Raw genomic sequence first — 24,523 nt, forward strand, 5'->3', positions numbered from 1 at the left:
TAAGCGGAGAGTGTCATGCCTCTGCGCCTCCACCAGATGGTGCTCACGCGCCGCTGGTGGGGCAGATGAACCCCCTTGCGCGCCGTTTCGACAGCTGGCGCGCATGCGCAGTTCACCCCTGGGTCCTGGCGACGGTAGGGAAAGGTTACAGGCTGCAGTTTGCGGCACGTCCCCCCCGCGTTCACCGGGGTGGTTTCGTCGCTGGCAACTGGGGATGCCGCTCAGGTTTTGGAGGCAGAAATAACCTCCCTTCTGAGCAAACGGGCAATAAGGCCCGTCCCCATGGAGGAAATGCAGCGGGGTTTTTATTCTCGCTATTTCCTGGTTCCAAAGCGGGACGGAGGGCTCCGCCCTATTCTGGACCTGCGTGTTCTCAACAAACACCTCAGGCGGTTCAGATTCAGAATGCTCACTCACAAGGGCCTGTTTCGCTCGGTTCGTCCCGGCGACTGGTTCACTACAGTGGACCTGCAGGACGCGTATTTTCACATCGGAATCTATCCTGCCCACAGGCGGTATCTCCGGTTCTGTTTCCACGGTGTGGCTTACGAGTTTCTCACGGTTCCGTTCGGCCTGAGCCTCGCGCCCCGTGTGTTCAGCAAATGTATAGAAGCAGCTCTGACCCCGCTCAGATCCTCGGGCGTCAGGGTTCTGGCTTATCTGGACGATTATCTGCTCTGCGCCCGATCGCGCGAGCAGGCAGTGCACGAAACGGAAGCGCTGGTGACCCACCTCACCAGCCTGGGTTTCAGTATAAACTACGCCAAGAGCGCACTGGTTCCGTCCCAGACCGTAGAATATCTGGGCCTCCAGATAAATTCTGTGTCTTTTCGCGCTTCACTGTCCGAGAGACGCGTACTGTCGTTAAAACAGTGCGTTGGTCTGTTCAGCAGCGGCAGAGCGGTCCAGTTCAGGACCTGCCTGCGCCTGCTGGGGCTCATGGCTTCTACTGTGGCAGTGGTCCCGCTGGGACTGTTGAACATGAGGGAATTTCAGCGCTGGGTGTCAGCGCTGCGTCTCTGTCCCCGTCGGCACCTCGGCCGTTCTGTCACGGTCTCGGAGGACTGCCTCACGGCTCTCCACTGGTGGCAGAGGGCGGGCAATTATTTGTCCGGCGCGCCACTGGGTGTCGTGTCCGTAAGGAAGACGGTGACCACGGACGCCTCCCTCACGGGCTGGGGCGCCGTGTTCGAAGGCAGGACGGTCAACGGGCTCTGGCCGTCACGGCTTCGGGACGCCCATATAAACTACCTGGAGCTGTTGGCAGTTTTTCACGCTGTGGTGCATTTTCTCCCCCACCTGCGGGGCGGTCATGTTCTTATCAGGACGGACAATACAACCGCGGTGGCATATGTCAACCGGCAGGGCGGGACGCGCTCACGCCGTCTGCACGGTCTGGCGCGGAGATTAATTCTTTGGAGTTACGCGCACCTCGCGTCACTGCGTGCGACGCATGTGCCGGGTTTGGTGAATTCGGGGGCGGACCTCCTCTCCAGGGGGAACCCCCTGTACGGCGAGTGGAGGCTCCACCCTCAGGTGGTTACTCAGATCTGGGAGAGGTTCGGCAGGGCTGCCGTAGATCTCTTCGCCTCGCGCGGAGACGCGCACTGTCCCCTGTTCTTCTCTCTGAAAGACAGCGACGCGCCGTTGGGGGTGGACGCGCTGGCGCACCCGTGGCCGGACGCGCTGATGTACGCATTCCCACCCCTGAGCCTGATTTGCCCCACACTCTCGCGAGTGAGAGAGGGCGGTCTGACTCTCCTGCTGGTGGCCCCCCGCTGGCCTGGGAGGCCGTGGCTGGCGGAGATATTTCAGCTTCTGTGGGACGAGCCCTGGCAGCTCCCGCCGCGCAGGGACCTTCTGTCACAAGCGCGCGGGGAGATTTTCCACCCCTCTCCAGGTCAGCTGAATTTGTGGGTCTGGCCCGTGAGAGGCTGAATTTGGACGCGGCTGGTCTCCCTGCCAGGGTGATCACCACCATCCAGAGTGCCAGGGCTCCATCCACGCGCACACTGTATGACAGCAAGTGGCGCGTTTTTGAACAGTGGTGCGAACAGAGGCGGGTTGTGCCCTTTGTGTGTTCGGTTACTGTGGTGTTATGTTTCCTGCAGGACATGTTGGACAAGGGCAGGGCATTTTCCACTGTTAAAGTGTATCTAGCTGCTATAGCAGCATGCCACGTGGGGTTTGACAACACGTCTGTTGGTCAGCATCCTCTCGTGCGCCGTTTTATGAAGGGTGCCCGCCGGCTCCGGCCGGCTAGTCAGCTTTTCGTCCCTTCATGGGACTTGCCCCTGGTCCTGCAGATGTTCTCAGAACCTCCTTTTGAGCCTCTGGAACAAGTGAGTGTGAAACTCCTGACCCTCAAGACAGCTTTGCTTCTCGCGCTGTCCTCAGCGAAGCGGGTGAGTGAGATTCATGCGTTCTCTGTTCATCCTTCTTGTATGAACTTCGGCCTGGGCGATGCTAGAGTTGTGCTGTTACCTAACCCTGCATTTGTTCCCAAGGTTGTTAACTCTGCTTATAATTGTAGCGCTGTGGAGCTGAGCGCTTTTCACCCCCCTCCATTTACTTCAGAAGAAGATCGGAGGCTGCACTGTTTGTGTCCGGTACGTGCTTTGCGGGTTTACACGGACCGTACCAGAGCTTTCAGGAGGAGTGACCAGCTGTTTGTGTCCTGGGCTCCTCCATACAGAGGTAAGCCGATTTCATCTCAGCGGTTATCGCGCTGGCTGGTGGAGGCTATCGGCATGGCCTACCATGCACGGGATCTCCCGCCCCCGCAGGGGCTTAGGGCTCATTCCACTAGGGCCACGGCTACCTCTTGGGCTTTATTCAGGGGTGTTTCTGTACGTGATATTTGTGCTGCTGCTAGCTGGGCTACGCCACACACATTTATTAGGTTTTACCGACTCGACGTCACGGCCCCGCCGCTTGCGCACGCTGTGCTTAGTGTCGGTGCCGCTGATTAGTGTTGTTTCGGCTCCGTGTGCGTCCGGACGGAGGTACTTCGGAAAGCATGCAATACGGGAGTTGGCCATATCTTTCCCATAGTGAGATACCGAGCGAATGTTTGAAAGAGAACGTGAGGTTACTTGACGTAACCCCGGTTCTCTGATAACATGAGTGAGGTATCTCACTGCTTTCCCCTCCTTGCATTTTGGCACGGGAAAGAGCATGCTAGAGAAGGCCGTTCCGGTGGGCGGCGGCACCTGATATAGGGAGGCGGGGCTCCCGGGGTGCAGCTGCCATTGGTCCGTCTGCGACGGACGTGGTGTCATTGGTGCTTCCGCGATCGGTCACGCTGAGGGCGTTTCCCATAGTGAGATACCTCACTCATGTTATCAGAGAACCGGGGTTACGTCAAGTAACCTCACGATTTGAACCTGGGTCTTCTGGTTCATAGGCAAGTGTAAAACCCACTAGGATACTACCACCCTCATCTTTGTTTGATGAGTAAGAGAAAATCCAGCGAAGTTCTATTAATGTCTGTCAAACACAGAACTTATTGAATTTCATGGACATTTATTTATGTGATCATCATCGACGTAGACTGTGGTTCCAGCCCTCTGGTGGTGGAGCCCTTAGGTTGTAACTCTTCTTTTTGGCATTTTCCTGCAGTCCTACCACTCTGTATGAGCAGAAGGTCCAACGTATGTCTAGATAATTGCCTAAGATCAGATACTGGTGCTATAAAAGCATCTCAAACACTGGATGCTTTCAAATGTTTTCACACAGAACCTCAGCAGCAGCAGCTTCTGAGCTCTTCGAGACTTTTAGAGAGTGTCCTTTCTTCTGCAACAAAACGTCCTGAGATGAGCGATGAGCTGCCCCCTCCCATCCACTCTCCCACATGGCATTTGGTGTCTGTAGTGGGGCTGGCCAAATGTCAGCCTGACAGATTCCTCAGACGCGGCAGAGCCCAGTCAGCCTCGGAGCGCCGCGTGTGGAGGTCTCCGGTTAGAAGAGAAGTCATTTGGCTGCCAGGTGTGACATCTGACACTCTTTGGGGAGGTTGGACTTTTGATTTTACTCGTTTTCACTCGTTCACCCAGCAGCGTGCTTTACGGCTGTCGAACTGTTCAGGATTGGTAGATCGGTGTGTAGAAAATGAAATGTCATCACCTTCGGCTGTCTAGAAAATGTAAGAGAACATGAAAAGTAATCTGTGTAATATTTCAGCATCCCTTGTCTATGCAATATTAAGGTCCCTCCCTATGAGCCTATATGAGCCTATATGGTCATTTCTAAACAAGCTGTGCAGACTGTAGAAGTTCTGTTGGCATATTGATATTTTCCGCTGTGAATTGCCAATAACGGAATATCAGAAACGTACTCCCGCTTTTTTAAAAGCGAGATGGGCAGCTTGTGGCAGAACATTTCAGTTGGCCGCAGTGATTTAGGGGAACGTGCCTCCTCTTCTCAGACAGTTTAGAGAGTGCTGCTCCAGGCGTGGAGAAACGAAGGCTTCTCGAGAGTGATGGGGCGACTCGGCGTTATTCCGAAACAGGGTCGTCAGACTCTGTGTACATTTTCCCTGCACCGCTCTTCAAATGAACCATAACTACACACCCCTCCCTCGTACCTAATTCATATTTTCTCCACCAAGCTGCTGCCACTGAAGTGTAAGATGAGAAAATGTTAATGTGCACTATCACGCAGATTTATTATTAAAGGGACGTCATGGAAATTTTTCAATCTTGCCTCTATCTGCCCCATGTAGCGTTTTGGACAGAACTTACTAAAAGGATTTCCAGACATTCCGGGACCAAAAGTTTTATTCTTTTTTAAAACAGAGACCAAGCAGGAAACAAAGAGCAAACGTAAAACCATTCAACTTGTGTGTGAGAGCTGTCAATCATGGCTACAGGCCGCTCCCGTTTTAAAAATTGTTTATAAAAAGTTCATCTTCTGGGTGTCAGAAATGAAAATGGCCACAATCTCGGACATCCAACACTCCCGTCCTCCTCAGAGGCACTTTGTCATACTTATCATACAAAAACCTTGTTTTCAGCTCTTTGGCTAAAGCTTTGTGGCTTGACGCATAAGCCAAAAAGCTGAAAACGAGGTTTTATTCAACGTCACCATGGTTCACCAGCCAGAATCGGCCAGCTACTGTAGTTCTAATTAAAGGAGTTGTGTGGGAGCTCCAGACCCTCTCTGGAGATCATCAACACTGGCGTCCATGAGAAACATGTGAGGACAGTGGAGGCGCTAATTAAACAGCCAATACAGCTTCTTGTGCGTTTTCCTAAGACTGTGTTTGGCCCCTCGGCCCGGCGCATGTCACGGCCGTTATCAACTTTCCTTTGAGTAATGAGCTGCCCCTCCTGACCTCCTGGTTAGTGAGAGGACGTCTTGAGCCATCACGGGCGCCGGAGCTCCTGCAGAACTTCCCGCTCAGATAGTGGACAGTGCTGTGGTTTGCTCCATGTCCACCACTTCATAACCTTTGGACGCGCAGGAGCGCCTTTCTTCAAATTAGCGAAACCACATCTCAGAGTGTTTCCCCGTGCGGCGGACGAGAGAAGCGAACTTCTCTGATTATGGCGTCGCGGAGCTCCAGCACTTTTTCATCTGGGACAGGCGCCGTTTGCAAATGACTGAGCAGCAAAAACAGTGTTTTGTATAATTTATGTCAGCGGTGGCGAAGAATACGAAAGCTTCTGGGACGAGAAGCAAATTGGCGACTTTAGTGCTTTGCTTGGAAAGAGGAGAAGAGCTTATTTCTCCAGCTTGTTATAAATATAATGAGCTCACATTAGCCAGTTCTCTGAAACAGTTATTTATTGAAGGTATCAGAACTTGTATCTGTAACGACTCAGATTCATTTTTTTCACAAAACATTGTGACAACTTTTGTAACAACGACCATAATAAGCCTGAGTCAATCAGCCGCTTTTACTAAAGTTTTTATTAAACGTGTTCTTGGTCCGGTAATGAATAGCAAGACTGTACGTAACTCATGCGGCGACTGTTACATATTAACAAAGTGAACTCCAGCAAGAAAGTACATGAATCTATACTACCTAGCTAATACAAGACACCACCCACTGGTGATACACTTTGCAAGGTTTGAGACTCGTGCAGTGATTTCTGAAATCCGCCTCTGCTTTTAACCATCAGCCTTGGTGAGCAGTGAGCAGCCATGACAGGCGCCCGGGGAGCAGTGTGTGGGCACGGTACTTTGCTCAGTGGCACCTCACCTCGAACCGCCAACCTTCTGATTACGGGGCCGCTTCCTTAACCGCCAGGCCACCGCCGCCCCAATCACAGGCTTTTGTTTTTCTTTGCAGATGATTTAGTCGCACAATTTCAGCTGTGTGTTTCACCACACAACAGGAAACGACTGGAAAAACTGCATGTCCAGCTTAAGAAACACGAATGCGGCCACATACCCTACTGTACTCATTTGCATGTTTCACAATCAGACAGGAGCTCGATCTACTGGAGCCTCCTCATGTGATAAGAGCAGAGTCAGGGTTCATCAGATATCAACCATCAACGCCAAGGAACTTGTTGAGCCAACGCTAATTTGTTGTTGAGCTAAATATGCATGGAAAATTGTGTCTTAAATACCGATACCATGGGAAGAAAAGTAATCGGACAAGATAGCGGACAGTTCGTGCATGATCGGATTATTTGCGTGCTGCCAGAACGTACCAGTGTAATGGAGGTGTGGTGCGTTCTGTACTGGGTAAAGGTGCGTCATTTTGCCCCTCTCCACAACCAACACAGCCGCTCTTACAAGCGGAGAGACGGATCGCTCTGCGGGCGAGTGGCCACCGAACACCTTCATACATGAGTGATCGGTGGACTGCAGGTCCCATCAGACCCTGCGAGGTAGACAGGCAGGTAGCAGCCGTGTCCTGATGTGCAGCAGGTTTACCGCTGGTGGGGCTACATGTGCAGATGACAGCTCGCCGCGCCGTGACATGGTAATTCATGCTGAGAGCACCTCAACGTCAGCTTGCAGGGAGGAAAATCCATACGTCTGCTCAAGTGAAGCACACTGGATCTGCACTGATTGAACATTAGGAGCAAGGGGGGGTATGGCAGATGGAGGGGTGACTCAGAACAGGCGAGCTGCTCAAGGACGCCGCAGGTCGCCATCGTCAGCGGCATCAGAAGACAGGGGGAAGAGAGTGAAAACAATGAAGTGGAACAACTCACACGTTCACCCTTTTTTTCCCTGTTCCTGCTATCGCCCTCAGATCTTAATGAGTACCAGCTCTGCAGATAACTCAGGGCGATGGATGCATCAAAAGTCGCGGGGAGGGGGAGGTCGTACTCGTCTTACACCGACTGCATTGTGCTGTAAGCTTGCCTTCGCGTGCGGGGAGGAAATATCGTAAATACAAGATACGTGCACGTGAACGATAGGGCTGGTCAAAACTATTATTTTCTGGTCTTCTAGATAAATCTAGCGATTATTTTCACGCTGCGTCAACTGATCGAATGATTCATTGTCAATTCAATAGCTCCCTTCCTTGGAATCTGCGCTCCGGTGCTTTTTCTCAAGGACTCGGATTGTGAGTTGCAATAAGCTAATATAGAATTGTGGAGAATCGAATTTGCATTACATTTCTGGGATGAAACTCGGGTTCAGATGAAGACATTCAGATAGAGTTTGAACAATTCAAATTCACATATGTACTTAATTCAAACCAGTTTCTACGTAAGAAAGTAGCCTGAGAACTCTCACTGCTGAAATCTTAACATGTATTTATTTGTGGGGTATCATCAATAACCGGCCCTGAGCAACAGTGAAAAGCGAAATAGCGGGAGAGATACGTGCACATGAAAAATAGGGCTGGTCAAACCTATTATTTTTCCGTTTTCTAGATTAATCTAGATTAATCGATTATTTTTACGATGCATCGAATGATCGAATGATTCATTGTGAATTCAATAACTTCCTTCTACATTGAAGTACTCCCACATCTTTGACTAAGTCTTTGTTTTAGGTTCAACGCATCGACGTGCTAATATCGGGTCAACGTATTTTTTACATTGACGCAATCCATGACGTTGAAATGTCTCCCCAGCCCTAGTTTACGAGAGTAAGATATATCATGTTGTATTGTCACAAGTGAAAATTAGTTATTTACGTGAACCATTTAAATTAAATAGAGTTTTTTCTAGGTAGCGTTCTATATACAATGAAACAGGTTGAGCGAAAAGATGCCTAATGAGTTGTAATTACTATTTGCGATCGGAGGAGTCGTATCCTACGAGCGGCACGTGAAGGCACCTTGCGTTGCTGCGTTCTGCACCCAGACCTTGTGGAGCAGCTTGTGTCCAGGGCTGGCGTGCATGTGCTGAATGTTTCCACTGCTCCTTTTTCAGGAAACTGGCCGGGCACAGACCCCGCAGCCTTCTGAGGAACTCGTGATTAAAATCTGAATGGGCCACGATGCCTTATCCATCACCAGAGAATGAGTTGAGTAAATCGAAATGTGCTTCGAATAAACAGTAGGTACCCTGCCAGGGGTGACGGCGCCCTTTTATAGACAACGGGGCGGCAGCCGGAGCGGCGTCTGTTTACAATAGCAGCAGATTTATGAAGCAGCCAGCTTCCTCCGACACGGTGGGGAAATTATTTAGGAAATAAGACTTCCTGACACACTCTGCTACTGCTAATTCCCAGGAACAGGCTGTGCAGGCCAGCAACCAATTTCTATGAAATATGGAAAAATTACAGACGCACACAGTGAAATGTGTCCTCTGCATTTAACCCATCGCCCGGGGAGCAGTGGGCAGCCATGACAGGCGCCCGGGGAGCAGTGTGTGGGGACGGTGCTTTGCTCAGTGGCACCTTGGCGGATCGGGATTCGAACCTGCAACCTTCTGATTACAGAGCCACTTCCTTAACCGCTAGGCCGCCACTGCCTAAGGGGGAGAAACTTACAATAAACCCAGCCCTTTCGGTTGGGGAGGAGCTTGTAGACATGCTTGACAGCTGTCACACACCCTACTTCCTCATTAAAACCCCTTCCAGTCAATACGTCACACGCCACGTGTAGCGCAGCCTCCATTCCTGTCCGTTCTCTAAACTCCTAAAACCCCTTGTACACAAATTATCAACACCATAATGCAAGTTAATGCGTTCAGATGGGTGAACTAGTGAATTTGTGAACATTAGTCTTATAAAGTCCTAAAAATATGACTCTTCAAGTCAATCAAGCTTGACCTTAAAGTACCAAACTGCCAATTATCTAGATAAGACGTCAGGTCTTGGAGGAAACAAATCATTTGGTTCATATTTAAAGCCGTGAATGAGAGGGAATATCGTCTTCAGCATCTAAGCCATTTTTAAAAAAGGTCCATCAGTCTTGGATTCATTCGGAGACACATTCTAAATTTCTGTGATCGGCACGTCTCTCTTTTGTGGCTTCGTGACCTGTCGGGTGTCATATCAGCCCCTGGCACTGACCCACGGTGCTGAGCCAGAAAGATGCCCAGGTTGCCTGTCCATAATGAGCCTGTTGCATGGGTCAAGCTGCCATCCTGGACACCCGCTGGGCAGTCGCCACCCTCGCCTGCCAACGCTGACGTGGGGACAGTGGACAGAGCGAGCCGGTGGCACGACAGACGGCTCATGATGAAGAGTTTGTGTTTCTCTGAAATTACCGCTGGATGAAGGACGCATGAGCAACATGTCGACATAAGGATGTCATTGCAGTGCGACCGGCTGATCGTGTCCCCATAATACTTTTGGTCCTTTCTATGCAGTCGTTTTTGTGGGAGTGAGTTCCAAATTTTTGGTGCAAAAACTGTCAATTTGTGGACAGTTTAAGACAAGAAGGCCACTTCCAGTGGACCAGAGGTTACAAGCTGGAGGAGCTTGCTAACGTATGGTCACCATGAGACCAAGAGGAGTTTTTTTATTGCGTACAATTTAAAGAGGATGATTTCTTACTAAACGTGCAGAAGAAACCACCCACATGACGCAGATTTGCTTCATTCTTATCGGCCAGGCTGTGGCGGGCGCATTCGGGATTCATTTCTCGAATCCCTAATGGACACTCGTTTACTTTATTTATTTTTTTATTTTCAACCGATATTTGGAAATATCGCCCCAGCCAGGAACTGTGTTTAACAAAATGGCGTTTAATAAGGACACTAGCGATCGCTTTATTTGACGGTTACCCAGCGCAGGTCACCAGATGCTGCGTGACACCAGCTGCCACGCGCCTCTACCACCGGACGTTCGGCTGTCGTAAAACGTGGAAATGAGCTCTGTTGGGAACCTGCGCTCCGTTGCTTTTTCTCAAGGTCTCGTGTTGTGTGTTGCAATAAACTGAAATAGAGTTTGGAGAAGAGAATTTGCGTTACGTCTCAGGTATGAAACGCCCTGAAAAACCCTTCATGAATACACTCACATTTACAGCATTTACCAGACGCCCTTATCCAGAGCGACTTACAATCAGTAGTTACAGGGACAGTCCCCCCCTGGAGACACTCAGGTGTCTTGCTCAGGGACACAATGGTAGTAAGTGGGGTTTGAACCTGGGTCTTCTGGTTCACAGGCGAGTGTGTTACCCACTAGGCTACTACCACACGTTAAATTGAGTTTGAACAATTCAAATTCAGTTTGTGCCTTTCAAATTCAAATATTTTACTTTACTTTACTTTACTTTACTTTACTTTATTTAGCAGACGCTTTTATCCAAAGCGACTTACAAGAGGAAGACACCAGCAATTCTCGTTCGATTTCTGTAGAATATTGAGTTTACAAACTAAGAGCCCTGATAAGGCTCAGACTTGTCATTGAAGAACATGCTCGGAGATTGTTAGGTGCTAGACTAAGAAAAATTATAATGTATTTATACATTTTTGTATTGTTTGTGCAATGTGTACGCATGTGCGTGTGTAAGTGTTAGATTTGTCTGTAATATTTTTTGAACAAGAGGGTTTTCACCTGCTTCTTAAAAGTGGTGATAGTCTCGGCTAGTCGTGTGGAGGAGGGCAGGTTGTTCCACCAGCCAGGGACAACAACGGAGAACAGAGATGATTGGAATCGGAGACCCCGTGAAGAAGGAATTTTTAGTCTCCTTTCGTTTGCCGATCTGAGAGAGCGTGCAGGAAATATTTTTCATTCAAATCAGTTTCTACTGGCACAAATCTCAGCCTAAGAACTCTCACTGCTGAAATCTCAACCAAAGGGACATCACATTCGCAAGATTCGGCCTTTTCTTTCACAACAGGCTACGCAGCTCCTCGTCCAGGCAACCACTCCAGATGGTCCAAAATGTGGTCTTCAATCAGCCGAAACACACCCACGTCCCGCCTCTTCTCACCTCTCTCCACCGGCTCCCGGTAGCTGCTCGCATCGACTTTAAATCCTTGATGCTGCCTACAGGGCTGTAAATGGAAGTGCACCCTCTTACACCAACACACTACTAGCCAGTTACACCTGCACGCCCTCTCAGATCTGCACACGAAACGAGACTGAAAATCCACTCTTCACAGGGTCTCCGGTCCCAATCGACTCTGTTCTCCTTTGTTGTCCCTGGCTGGTGGGACAACTTGTCCTGCTCCATTCGACTAGCCGAGACTACCACCACCTTTAAGAAGCAGCTGAAAACCCACTTGTTCAAAAAGTATTTCAGACAAATCTAACACGCACATGCACACACACGCACAAAAAACAAAAAAAAATCATCTAGCCCTTAATAATTCCCTAGCACGTTCTTTCCTGACAAGTTCGGCCTCATCAGGGCTCTTAGTTTTGCAGCTCAAAATCTATAGAAACCGAATGAGAATTGCTGGTGTCTTTGGATAAAAGCGTCTGCCAAGCAAAGTAAAGTAGAGTAAAGTATCATCAATAACCGGCCCTGAGGAACAGCGAACAGCTAAGCAGTGGTTGTGCAGAACGGCCTGTACGTGTAGGACACTGTACGTGTAGGACACCGTAGCAGTCCTGTTCTGGAAAGGTCAGCTCTGTTTGCTGCGGTTTAACGGCGAGGAGCCGACTTGTCAAAACAAGTCTGACGTGAGCGTTCGGAGACTCGCCTGTAAAAGCGCAGGATGCAGGCGGGGCTTGTGGTGTGCTGTGACTGATCCAGCTGTACTGTAATCTCCTGCGAGGCGGTTGTGCTCGTCCCCTGAGAGCACTTTGGTGACTTGCACTGGGGACAGTGTGTTCTCTGATTCCTGTGGGTGTGTGTGGAATGTGGGATGAATGCTGATCGGGGGTTAATGGTTACATGGTGGAGCGGATCTTGATGCTCTTTAACGATATGAAATTCTGTCACCGTTTACCATGATCCGCATTTTATTCTTGACTTATAAAGTCGAGAAAGAAAATAAAAGTGTGTGTGTTGGTGTGTTTGTGTGTGCGGATGGGGTGATGTGGCAGGAGGAGTTAACGTGTCCGGACTGTCACCAGAAGCTCAGCCTCGGCTGCTGCCTGTCAGGTGGAATCAAGGTTACTGGTCCTGGACCGAGACGTTTTAACACTTCACTCATCCCTTTTACTGCTGTCTCTCTGTCACCTGTTTCCGGCGCTGGCAAAGATGGTTGAGGACGCGTTCGATCGACTTGTACGCAAAAGTGGGATTTATCTACAAAAAACGTGGACCAAGACACGCATAGCAACAGAGGACATAATACCCCACACAATGACCCAACAGTAGTTTTATAAGGGTGCACACACTCGTGAATGAAGGGACAATCATCCACAGTAAACTGGATCTGGAGTTCCCCACAGCGTCACTCCAACAAAAAGTGAAATGTGAAGTGATTGTCATTTGGATGCACAGAAAGCACAGCAAAACGTGTCCTCTGCTTTTAACCGTCACCCTTGGTGAGCAGTGGGCGGCCATGACAGACCCCCGGGGAGCAGTGTGTGGGGACGGTGCTTTACTCAGTGGCACCTTGGCTGGTCGGGATTTGAACCGTCTTGATTGCGAATACAGGTCCGTGTCCTCACCCACTGCCCCTGTCTCTCACGAATGCAAAAAATGTTCTATTAATCAAGGACGGTTGATTTTTTTCAAACACCAGACCATGAATAATTACAGTTATATATCATAACCATGAGGCGATGCACCCATTTTCATCTTAAAGTGATTACATGACATGTACAACAACAACATTTATTTCCTTTATAGCTCAAAATCCCCTACAGTATGTCTCAATGGGCTTTGAAAGACCCTACAGTTGGCACCCAACACACTTGACCCTTCTGCACACAAGGATAAAATCTCTTGGTGAGAGAAACGAAGGTGGGAAGAAACGTTGGGAAGGAGTGATGGTTGAAGTGGTGTCAGTGCAGGGCTGGTGATGGTTTGTCCAATAAGAGAAAAAGGCCTACAGCTGTAGAGGTGGAGAAGTCCAAAATGAAGTCCAGTGGTGGTGGTGGTGGCTGTGGTGACCCTCTGGTTCGTTTCATGCTGAGTCCTCGTTTAGCAGTTGCCAGGAACCAGGATTTATCTGCTGGTCTCTTCACTCCAGTCTGCCGGTAGTCTGGGCGCTTGATTCCGTGCCTCGGAGAGAACATACAGCAGCAGCGGCAGACGGTGGCATCGTGCGACTGATACTGAAATATGTGGTAATAGTGGCATATTGGTGCTACAGTGGCCCGGTACACTAACCAGGCTTTGTTATTGAAAATATTTACCATAAGATTAGAGGTAAAGTTTAGTTATAGGTGCGTCTCTGTCATTTTTGACTCGATTGTCGCTCGTCCCCTTCTTTAACTTTAACGTCAGGTGAAAAAGTGTACTTGAGAAGACCCCCCCCCTCCACCAACCCACTTCGGGAAGTCCCACCCTGATGAGATCTGACAAGCGCCAACCCGGCTGCTCCTCTCGTACCGGCGCAGCGCGGCGAGAGAAGAAAATCTTGTGACAGACGTCTGTCAGAATCTCCCATAAGGAGCTGACGGGCCACCAGCGGAGATGATGCTCGCTCGTCTTCCAGCCGGCTGTCAAGTGCAGCCGACAGACTGTATCCGGCGCGGAAGCACCGGAGCACAGAGGCCGGTTTTAATTCCGGATCAGAATTATCACTCTGGCGTCTCCCTTTTGTCGTATTGACACTTCTATGCGTGCGGGATGATCATGCGAAGTATCTCCCACTTCTTTTCTGTGCTCTGTGGAGTTCAGGATCCAGGATCCACATGAGGTCACTTGCGCTTCCTGCCGGTGCCAGTCACATGTTTGTCACATCTCGCCCTCGCCCAGAGACGCCTGGCAGCGGCGCCCGTTCGGCACCCGCCCCCTCTCCAAACCACCGAGCCAGGATTTACTCTCGCCTGCTGCTGAAAATCTCCGGCAGGCAGCCTGTTCACTTCATCACTGCTTTATGAGCAAACAGTTCGGGACGGCAGAGCGATGCACACGGGGACCTGGGGTTTATTATTTATCCCGGAGAACGTGGTGAAGAAACACACACTTTTATAACAGTATAAAACATCTTCACAGGGGAATTCTCAAACGGATCGTTCTTTCTGTGTGTGGGACGGTTCTATCGATTCGCCGTCTGCATCTGTGACTCGTCTAGAAGGAACATGCACATATTAGAGTTGTCAAAAAAATCATTTATTATAGCCACCGTTTAAATTGGGGCAGTGGTGGCCTAGCGGTTAAGGAAGCGGCCCCGTAATCCGGAGATTGCCGGTTCGAATCCCGATCTGCCAAGGTGCCACTGAGCAAAGCACCGTCCCCACACACTGCTCCCCGGGCGCCTGTCATGGCCGCCCACTGCTCACTCAGGGTGAGGGGTTAAATGCAGAGGGCAAATCTCACTGTGTGCACTGTGCGCTGTGCTGCTGTGTATCACATGTGACAATCACTTCACTTATTCTAAATTGAGATGTGCACTTTCCTAATCAGACCTTCTGGAGACCACAAGGGGGCGATATATATGTTTTAAATGTGTGGAACTTGTTCACCTTAACTCGTATGCAAGTTTCACAATGAAGCAGCTGCTTCTACTGGTGCTTCCTGATACGACAGTGAGAGCCAGTGTATCTGTGCATTAGTGTGATGGTCAGGAGTGATTCGTACAGTAGAGATCATCTAGGAAATGTGATTTTGTGGCATAGAGCATGCTGTTTGTCCTTTTAATGGAACCCTTGGTCTCGGTGGTGACGACCGGCGTCAGTAGATTACTTACTGAAAGGCCAACACCAAGCCGGCCGCGAGCCCGGTGGGCCGTAATGGGCCGTGATGCGAGCGCCGCCTCTGCAAACTGCACAGTAAAGGAGAGCCTTGACCCCGCGTGCAGCCCAGAGGTCAGGCAATAAAAATGCAGCTAATCGTGTGGAGAGAGCAGTGGGGGAAACGTCTCCGGCTTTATACCCCGGATCAGTGCGCCGTGATGGGGGTCGCCAATCTGTATGCCAAGACCATACGGGGAAAAGACCAGGGAGGCTACGTATTACCTGCTGTACGGTAACACTCTAAAGGGACCCTTATGGACTAGATTTTTTTTTGCACTTGCATGAATTTAAAGCATTTTACATTCACAATATAGTTTTAGATGAAAAGTCTTCATGAAGCGTTTCCATTTTACGACAGAAGGCCGAGGTCGCTTCTCTCGAAGGACACGAGCAATTTTCAGCTCTGGTGAGGCCGGTTTTTTGGATTTATTTTGTGCGAGCCCCTGACGGCAAGGCCACGGAAACACCGCGCCCTTTTTATGTCAGCGTCCCGGCAGTTTACACACAGGCCTGCCTGCCGGGGGTGTCTGCTGTTCGTCCGCCGCCGTAGTGAACGTGTCAGGGGTTCAGCGGCCTTATATGGTGGACGAGCTGGGCTGCGGAGAGGATTGATCCAGCGGTCTTGCCTGAGGCGGACGGAAGTCTCACCTGTTTGTGGGAGGGATCCCTTTCATCCTGAAATAGTAGATCAGGAGCAGCCGCAATTCCCAATAAATCACCGTGCATAAAATATTCATCTGTCCTAATATTCTGCAACGCCCCAAACAGCCCAGAGCTGACAGGTCAGTGATGGCTTCACTGACGACTCGGAGAGCAGCTGCTAGGAAAGAAGGGGCGACGCCCACACTGCTCTTGATGGTCTGGAGGTGTGACTTCATAATCGCCTTTTCTCTGCTGTTGACATGTTCCTCTCCTTTAAAAAAAAAAAGTTGTACAGGGATTAGTTCGTGGGGATTAGTTCAGCTCAATGCAGAAGACTACGATTAAGGGTTTCTGGCTCAGAAGATAAGTGAATTCTCCTCACGTTCTGTCGACTCCCGCCTACACCTGACGTGGCCCGGTATCAGCCGCTGTGATTGGTCAGTTCCAGCCTCTATATGTCAATATCTGGAATGGATTTCATGTCCATGTGCCTGATTGGCCGCACAAGCACATTTTAGTTTTATGGTTTCAGCACCTCCTGGGGATTCAGTCTCTTAAAAATTTAAGGTTGTTTAGAGTCCCAAATGCTCCAGGATTCAATTTACAATCAGTTCATCTCACGGTCCATGTACCTGCATAGCATGTGTCAGATGTGGAATCCAAGATTCACAGAGAAAGGGGGGACCAGGAAATGTCCACCATCTGAGAGGAGTAGATCTGGGACCTGCATGAAAGCCACGTTTAGAATCTCTCTGAGCGTGGTCTGTGTGGAAACCACTCATTGTATTCTGTCATTCAGATAGGCTCCTTCAGTATTTGCCATAGATGTGAAACCCTCCAGGCCAGATGTATTGACAACCAGGACACCCAGGTTGACACCCTTCTCCTCCTCAAGGATCAAAGCCACCGAAAACAGAAATTTTACCCTAAAAACACTTCCTCACGAGTCCCTGATCCTCAATTTGAGCTTCTTCTTTATGTTGGAGCACAGCTGCTTGCACACAGGGACACACTGAGGTGGTGGAAGGAAGGTTTTTATTGGACGAGTCCAGAGCGTTGGTGGTATGCGCATGATGCAAGTGAATCAAAAGTTCAACAGTATATCTTGTTGTATGTGTGTGTCCACCTTGGCCAATTTTGATTGGGCATATGTTAGGTTAAACGAAAGGTTTAAATCAAAAGCAGCCATAATGAGGTGAAGTCTTTGAAGTAAATGTTGAAAGAGTTTGATGGTCCTCCCAAGATTAAACACATTTAGATTAATTTTAATATGACTTTTTGATATTTAATCAGCTGTATCTTTTAATTTTGATTGGATTATAACTGTCTGACTTTTGGCCTACTCGGTAGACTAGGCCATGAAGCTCATAATTATCAAGATTCAGATTTCGAAATGTAAGTTGTAATTTCTAAGTCATTACATTTTTATTCCACTTGAGAAAAGGAGTTCAACAAATTTTTGGACTTTCCAGTTATTGATGTGAACACAGTATTTACACGATGCGGGGAAATCGGTCTCTGCCTACATTGTCATAACACAGCAAAGCTGTCAGCGCTTGATAGTAATCTGATGCCACGAGGTGTCATTTCCATGAAATGTTAATGTCAGATTTGACAGCGGCGTCACAGTCAAGTGACACTGTCATCCTGATTAATGGCCAGTTGTCAGTCTGCGCGCCGCGTGACTCTTACTTCCTGCCGGACACGTTTCCACTTGGATCATGTGAATGTGTTCCCGAAGGATTTCATTCTTTGTGACATGCACACAAATCAAGTTCAAGTGACATTTGCAATAATTCAAATTGAAGGTTTAATTTTACCGCCAGATACCATTCATTGCTAGCACTTTCTTGGACCAGACCTTGGTAGTGTAGTAATGTGTTAAAGGCTGTATTTTAAGTGCACTAAGCTACTAAGTACCCTGTTTTGGTTTAAAGTCCCAAATACAAGCACATAGGTTTGGCCGCAGGTTAGCCGTTAGCCCGTTAAGTATCAGGAGAAGGAAAGCTGTGAAGCACAGTAGAGCTGTCGGCCAGAGCATGACATAATTCAGTCCGAGCCCAGTAGAATCCAGCAGAATTCAGAAAATCTCATTTTCAATATATGGAACACTTTTACCAATCACCGAAGCAAATGAACAAGAAACAAATTACACGGATATGATTGGTGCTATAGACTGGAAGTTCATTTTTGCTGACTTCTCATTTACCACACGGTCTCAATAACATTAGAGCTTTTCTATAAGCCCAGAAAGCACTGCCATATTTGTTTGTGTTCCTTCACAGGACCACAAAAGACACTAAGGATGCAGCATGCACTGTGGATTGCACATGGTTTATAACTTCTTCTTGTCTGTCTTCCCCAGGTGTGAAGGGCTGTGAAGAGAGCTTTGAACAGCATTAGGATCAGCATTAAAGATCAAATGCAATGGATGGGATAAACTTCACCTCCTGGAATGAATCGGATGGGAATTCAACCGAGGCTCCGGTCATTGAGAGCCCCTACAAGACTGTGGAGGTGGTGTTCATCGTGCTGGTGGCCGGGTCTCTCAGCCTGGTCACAGTCATTGGAAACATCCTGGTTATGCTGTCTATAAAGGTCAACCGGAGCCTACAGACTGTCAACAACTACTTCCTGTTCAGCCTCGCCTGTGCAGACTTAATCATCGGATTGTGCTCCATGAACTTGTACACTGTCTACATTGTGATTGGCTACTGGCCTTTGGGTCCGGTGGTCTGCGATCTTTGGTTGGCGCTTGACTACGTTGTGAGTAACGCATCGGTCATGAATCTCCTCATCATCAGCTTTGACAGATACTTCTGTGTCACAAAGCCCCTCAGTTACCCCATCAAAAGGACCACCAAGATGGCGGGTATGATGATCGCAGCTGCCTGGGTCCTATCCTTCATCCTTTGGGCACCAGCCATTTTGTTCTGGCAGTTCATCGTTGGTGGTAGGACGGTGCCTGAAAAGGAGTGTTACATCCAGTTTTTTTCAAACGCCGCTGTCACATTTGGAACAGCAATTGCTGCCTTCTACCTGCCAGTCATCATCATGATGGTTCTGTACTGGCAGATCTCCATGGCCAGCAAGAGTCGTGTCAAGAAGGACAACCGAAAGCCCTCCAGCGGCAACCCTGGGACGCTGTCCCCAAGTCAGGCGCCAGGCGGCCAGGTGCCCAAGGCCAACAACAACAACGTAACCGCCAATGACAGTGAACGGAGACCGAACCAGAGCACAGATGAGGTGACAAACCAGCATGAAGGGAGGCTCCAAAATGGCAAAGCCCCAACAACAATAGGTGGAGACAGAGAGACTGAAGCAGAAGATGGGACCAGAGACACCTGTGTCATGGGGGTGGAGAAAGAGAGCTCCAACGACTCAACCTCTGGCAGTGCCACTGTAGTGAATCAGAAAGAGGAAGATGCCATGCCCTCCAGGGCAAACTGCAATGATGAAGCCGACCAACCTCCCACAAGGCATCGAGCCAAAGCAGGTGGCTCCAAGCTCACATGCATCAAGATTGTGACAAAGTCGCCGAAAGGTGACTGTTACACGGCGTCCAACACCACAGTGGAGATCGTACATGGAGCAGAAAAGCAGAACCAAGTGGCGCGGAAGATCGTGAAGATGACCAAGCAGCCCCCAAAGAAGAAGAAGGCAGCTCCATCGCGGGAGAAGAAGGTGACACGCACCATAATGGCCATCCTGGTCGCGTTTGTGGCCACCTGGACTCCTTACAATGTCATGGTGCTCATCAACACCTTCTGCTCGAGCTGCATCCCCAACACTGTCTGGACAATTGGCTATTGGCTGTGCTACATCAACAGCACCATCAACCCCGCCTGCTACGCCCTCTGCAATGTCACCTTCAAAAAGACCTTCAAACACCTCCTCCTCTGCCAGTACAAGAACATTCGCTCGGCTAGATGAATGTCACCATCTTTTTTAACGTGTGTGTGAGGCCGGGGAGAACGGAGTGTCTATCTGTCTGTGTCGTGCGGGAGCGTGAAAAAAAGAACAGGAAATGGATGAATGTGTGAGACGTTTATATTTTATATCTCATTTGATTCTGTGTTATTCTTTTTTTTTTTTTTCTTGTCTTCTTTTTAAATAACCTATTGTAGCACTTTACTAAAATGCAACTGCAGCTGACGGGAAATAATGTGTCATACAAAAAAACCTCCATTGGATCTCCATGCACAAATTGTGAGCGAGAAGCCGCTGGGAAGAATACACAGACCTAAAAAAAAAAAAATGACATGCCGGTGGTCTGTAGAATAAGACAGGAATTCTCTTGGAACACAAAAGCGTAACTCTCTCGATGAAACGCATGCAACGTTTCAATACGTAATAAGAAGGAGCAGACATATGCGGGGGCGTCCAGGAGGACGTTTTCGATTGGCTGCTGGCTGTGTTCTGCTCTGCTTATTAACAAGGGAAAATAGGGCTTTGAATAATCAAACCTTGTGTTTGGTGTTCAGTATAAGTTGATAACTGTATATAAGTGTACATACATCAGTGTACAGTCAGTGTTGTCTTTGTGATGTGTGTGTCTTTGTGCTTTTGCGTATGAAACACCCGGTCAGACATGGACAGATGACCTGATGATGTGGGGTGAGGGGGACAGGCCTGTCGAATGAGAGTTTTTTTTTTTTTTTTAAAAACGGGACCGAAGCGAGTTCTCTTGCAGTTTGAATTTTTTATTTTTTTGGTTCATTTAGACAAAGACAGATGGCTGGAACATGTTGCCACCTGCGAGAAACATTTATCCCATCCGGCAGGTTGCGCTTTTATTTTCCTGCAGGGATCTTGTGCTTTTCTGTGTGTGTGTGTGTGTGTGTGTGTGTTTAGTATGGGGTTGTGAATGACCGAGTGCTCTGATCATTGTGGCATTGTTAGTGTGTTATGAGTGTGATGGAAGGTTGAATTGTTGAAGGACCATTTCACCATTTGATTGATCAACAATTTGCTTTGCCCTGTTGTTGGCTTCATCAGCTCTGTCAGGCTGCCACAGTTCAGGGGAGATCTTTCTGGTATCTGGTATCTTTCTGGTATTCTGGTACCTGTAATCTTTCTACCATTCAGAATGACAGCTTGATGATAAAGCACAATCAATATTTGAAATCCCAACCAAATTTACATACACATTCTCAAAATTATTATGTACATAAAAATGGACATAATAATAAACAATCCTCTTTTCCACCTTCAGAGGGTCTGGAGGACCAGTGTACTTCAGCTGCTATTAAGTTTAGGATGGAGGAATGGATATGTGTATGGATGAATGAAAGGATGGGTTAATGGATGGTTTGGTGGAAGGATGGATGGATGGATGCATGGGTGGGTGGAAGGTAGGATGGATGGACGGATGGATGGGTGAATGTATGTATGTATGTACGGGTGGGTGGATGAATGGATGGTGCGATGTGAATGCCCCAGAATGGGGGTAAATCTTCATCACAGGCCTCGGCCTTGTGAATTAAAGGGCTAATTTATCCTCCTGTGAAGCTTGTCTACATTCCCATGCATTTTGCATGTAGGCCACTCGGAATGTCCATTCTGAGGTACGTGTTGGAGGACGGGACGTACGAAGCGTGAATTTCAGCCTGTCTGGATCTGCTGACAGAACATCCTGCCACCTGTTGTTCAGGCTTTGCCCCGAAGCCTCTTTGTTTTTCTCACAGCCGCAGTATTTGGCAGGGAGTTTTGCCGGAGCGATCCAACGGAATTTCCCTGGGGCCAAGAAAGAGATCTAGGACAGAGAAATAATGCAGCCTCTCTGTGTCATGGATCTGATTAGCGGATGATGTGGAACACCTACATCTGAGATGAAAGATTTCACATTAGACACTCCATCGAGGCAGGCGGCCAACGTCCCACCCTGCGCTTATCCTGTTATCCATGACGCTCCTTATGGGACGACATTGTTCCAGCCATCAGGAACAATTCACTTCCATCTCCCCCTGCCTCATTCTCACTAATTTCCACCTGCTTTATGTGCTTACATAACGCATCTGCCAATTCATAGACATGATGCAAATACATGCAATTTCGTAAAACACTTTTTATAATTTATAATATTGTATATTGATAAATTGCTTAAAATCTGTGACATGGAATTTTGACCGAACAGTTGTCATAGGACTGCATTTAGAATTTTACCGTAAACATTTTGGAATGGTGAATTTGGGGCAGTGGTGGTCTAGCGGTTAAGGAAGCGGCCCCGTAATCAGAAAGTTGCCGGTTCGAATCCCGATTCGCCACGATGCCACTGAGGTGCCACCGAGCAAAGCACCGTCCCCACACACTGCTCCCCGGGCGCTGTTCCAGTTTGTGATGGGTCTGAGACTCTGGTTTTGATGGGGCAGTTTGGGAGTGAGGGCGGGTTCATGGACGATGTGTGTTGACGCCTGTCTGTCAGGAACAGATTGTTCCGACTCTGTAAGTTTGAGTAGTCCCATAAATAGACATGAGGAATGTGACAAATAGACATTCCTCTGCCTGTTCCTGGTTTGGAGCATGATAATTCTGGTGGAGTCCAGGGACAGAAATTGAATGAAACAAAACATCAGCCGGCGGCAAACATTTTCCTCACGCCATGATTAGAAACGTGCAAAAATGTCCCACGTTGACCCTGGGAGACGTCCAGACAAGACGGCCTGCTCTCGTGTCATAAAACCCCTATTTCACCACCGTCTCTCAGCGTAAACAGCATCCTCCTGGAGTCACAGGCGCATACAGGCCAGGCTGACGTTCACCAGACGTTCATCAAACCGGTCAACCAAAGGGCTAAACCTTCACCTCCCCTCAACGGCCCGTTGATCCGGGGGTGAAGACAATTTATGTCTAGAACATATGTAGAATATAGAAAACAAATGTAGTACATGCAGCAGTTACTCTGTGATTGTATCTCGCTTATAATTATAAGGTTTATAAGTAAAGTGTGTTGTACAGTAAAGTGCCTTGGACCTGAGGACGGTCCTCTGAACAGAGACATAAGACTCCATGCGGTTGTATATTTACGAGGCTACGTGCTGCTTCCCGTGTGTCACTTACTGTGTGCCTGAACCGAGAGGAGCGGATGTCTGTTGACGAGTGAATTTATGAAAAGCACAAGACCCCATTTCGTATTTTCACACGTTAAATCGCAACCAGAGCGGGGGGAAAATTAAAAAGCGAATCGAGTGGAAGGCAGCGAGCGCAGGTCTGTGGATTCTGCAGCCGGAGCATCACTCACGCGAATCACACTAAAGAAGTTCATTCATGAGTCCTGTGTAAATATGTATTATACACGTCTTTTTGTGTGAGTGGGTGAATGTGTGTTATACATATTTGTAAGCTGGAGAGTGTATGTGTGTGTGATTTTTCTGCATGTGCTTTTAGAATTGTGTGTCCCTGCCCTCTCCTTTTATTTTCATATTTTCATAGTTCCGTTCGCCCAGTTCATCACTGACAGACGAGAAAGACACACACATAACGACTGTACGTCTCTATAACACACACGCACACATTCAGTGAAATTGAATCCAAATGTCCATGTCATCGTCCACTACCATAGCATTCCTTTACTAAACACTCTCACTTTTCTTATTATTTGTGCACGCACACGTCCACCAACAAGATGGAGCCATTTTTTGTGTGTGTGTGTGTGTGTGTGTGTGTGTGTGTGTGATTAAAGGGACAATGTAAAATTTGTGGTTTTGTATGAACTTTTGTACGTATTGCAGTGCTGTATCGCGTATATAAAAACTTGTGTATAAATTCGCAGAGGTTGATTTGAGGTCAGGCGGAGAGGCTCGCGAGGGACCGGTTTCGCCGCCGAGGAATTTCCTCACTGGCAACAAGGGATAATTGGGCATTAAATCAAGAGGCCGGATGTCGGGAGCAGAAAGATGGAATTACGAACCATCAATTACCAGACGAGGGGAGGAATTTGTCTGCGAGTGAGTAAAGGGCTTCTGGATTGTCTCGACCAGGCTCTGAGCACGGAGGGGTGGATTTGTCCAATTAAGCAAACATGTCCCGTTTTTACATTTCTGAGTTCCTTCTTTTTTTAAACAAGCGAACAAGGATCAAGGACTCCGACTAGTTGCTCAAAAATGGAAACAACTGTGTGTTAATGAGCGCAACTGCAGAGAGGAATCAGGCCTCGGCGGCCATTTTGGCTCATCAGGAGCTCACGGACGTTTCTAAACTACAGCGTTATTTTTAAAATGTTGGGAATTTTGCTTCTTCTTTCTTTTCTTTTTGGAAGACACTACCAAAAAACGTGTGGCCAGATGTGGCATTCGGTGGATGAGCTGGCACGGTGTACATACGCCCACCATGGCTCTCGTACAGTAGAGGCGGCGGGTGTATATAGTCCATCATGGTGGTTTCGGTGGGGACATGTACATATATACAGTTAATGGTTCTGAAATCATATGTTCCCTTCCTCCTTCTCACCCCTTTACCCTCGTTATGCTGATTTTGCTTCTTGTACAGTAAGAATATTAATGATTTTTTTGAAGATGATAATGGCCGAAGAGTCTGGATGTTAAAAAAAAAACAGGAGTTACATATCGCATATGTCGTGCTACATTAATTTGGAAAAGAATGAAATCAAATAAAAAAATTATGATCTAAGACGAATGCTTTCTGGACGTTTGTCATTTCCGATACCAAAGCCAATAATTACTACACTAGCATACAAAAATGTGTAATAAAT

At 48.2% G+C, this 24,523-nt stretch overlaps 1 protein-coding gene across 6 annotated transcripts in view; it reads left to right on the forward strand.

The window, feature by feature from the left end:
* The window catches only part of chrm2a (cholinergic receptor, muscarinic 2a), a 58,477-nt gene extending 34,030 nt beyond the window's left edge, over positions 1–24,447 (forward strand). For 4 of the 6 annotated variants that reach the window (XM_028953898.1, XM_028953899.1, XM_028953900.1 and 1 more), the window contains one exon: positions 18,179–24,447. In XM_028953898.1, the coding sequence (XP_028809731.1) occupies positions 18,241–19,746 (1,506 nt within the window). In that variant the 5' untranslated portion in view covers positions 18,179–18,240 and the 3' untranslated portion in view covers positions 19,747–24,447. Of the gene's footprint in view, positions 1–3,904; positions 4,015–18,178 lie in introns of those variants that run through there. The other 2 variants (XM_028953903.1, XM_028953901.1) reach the window with 2 other exon arrangements.
* Positions 24,448–24,523: the final 76 nt, after the last annotated feature.

Source organism: Denticeps clupeoides, chromosome 15 (assembly GCF_900700375.1).
Source record: "Denticeps clupeoides chromosome 15, fDenClu1.1, whole genome shotgun sequence".
Taxonomy (NCBI): Eukaryota; Metazoa; Chordata; class Actinopteri; order Clupeiformes; family Denticipitidae; genus Denticeps; species Denticeps clupeoides.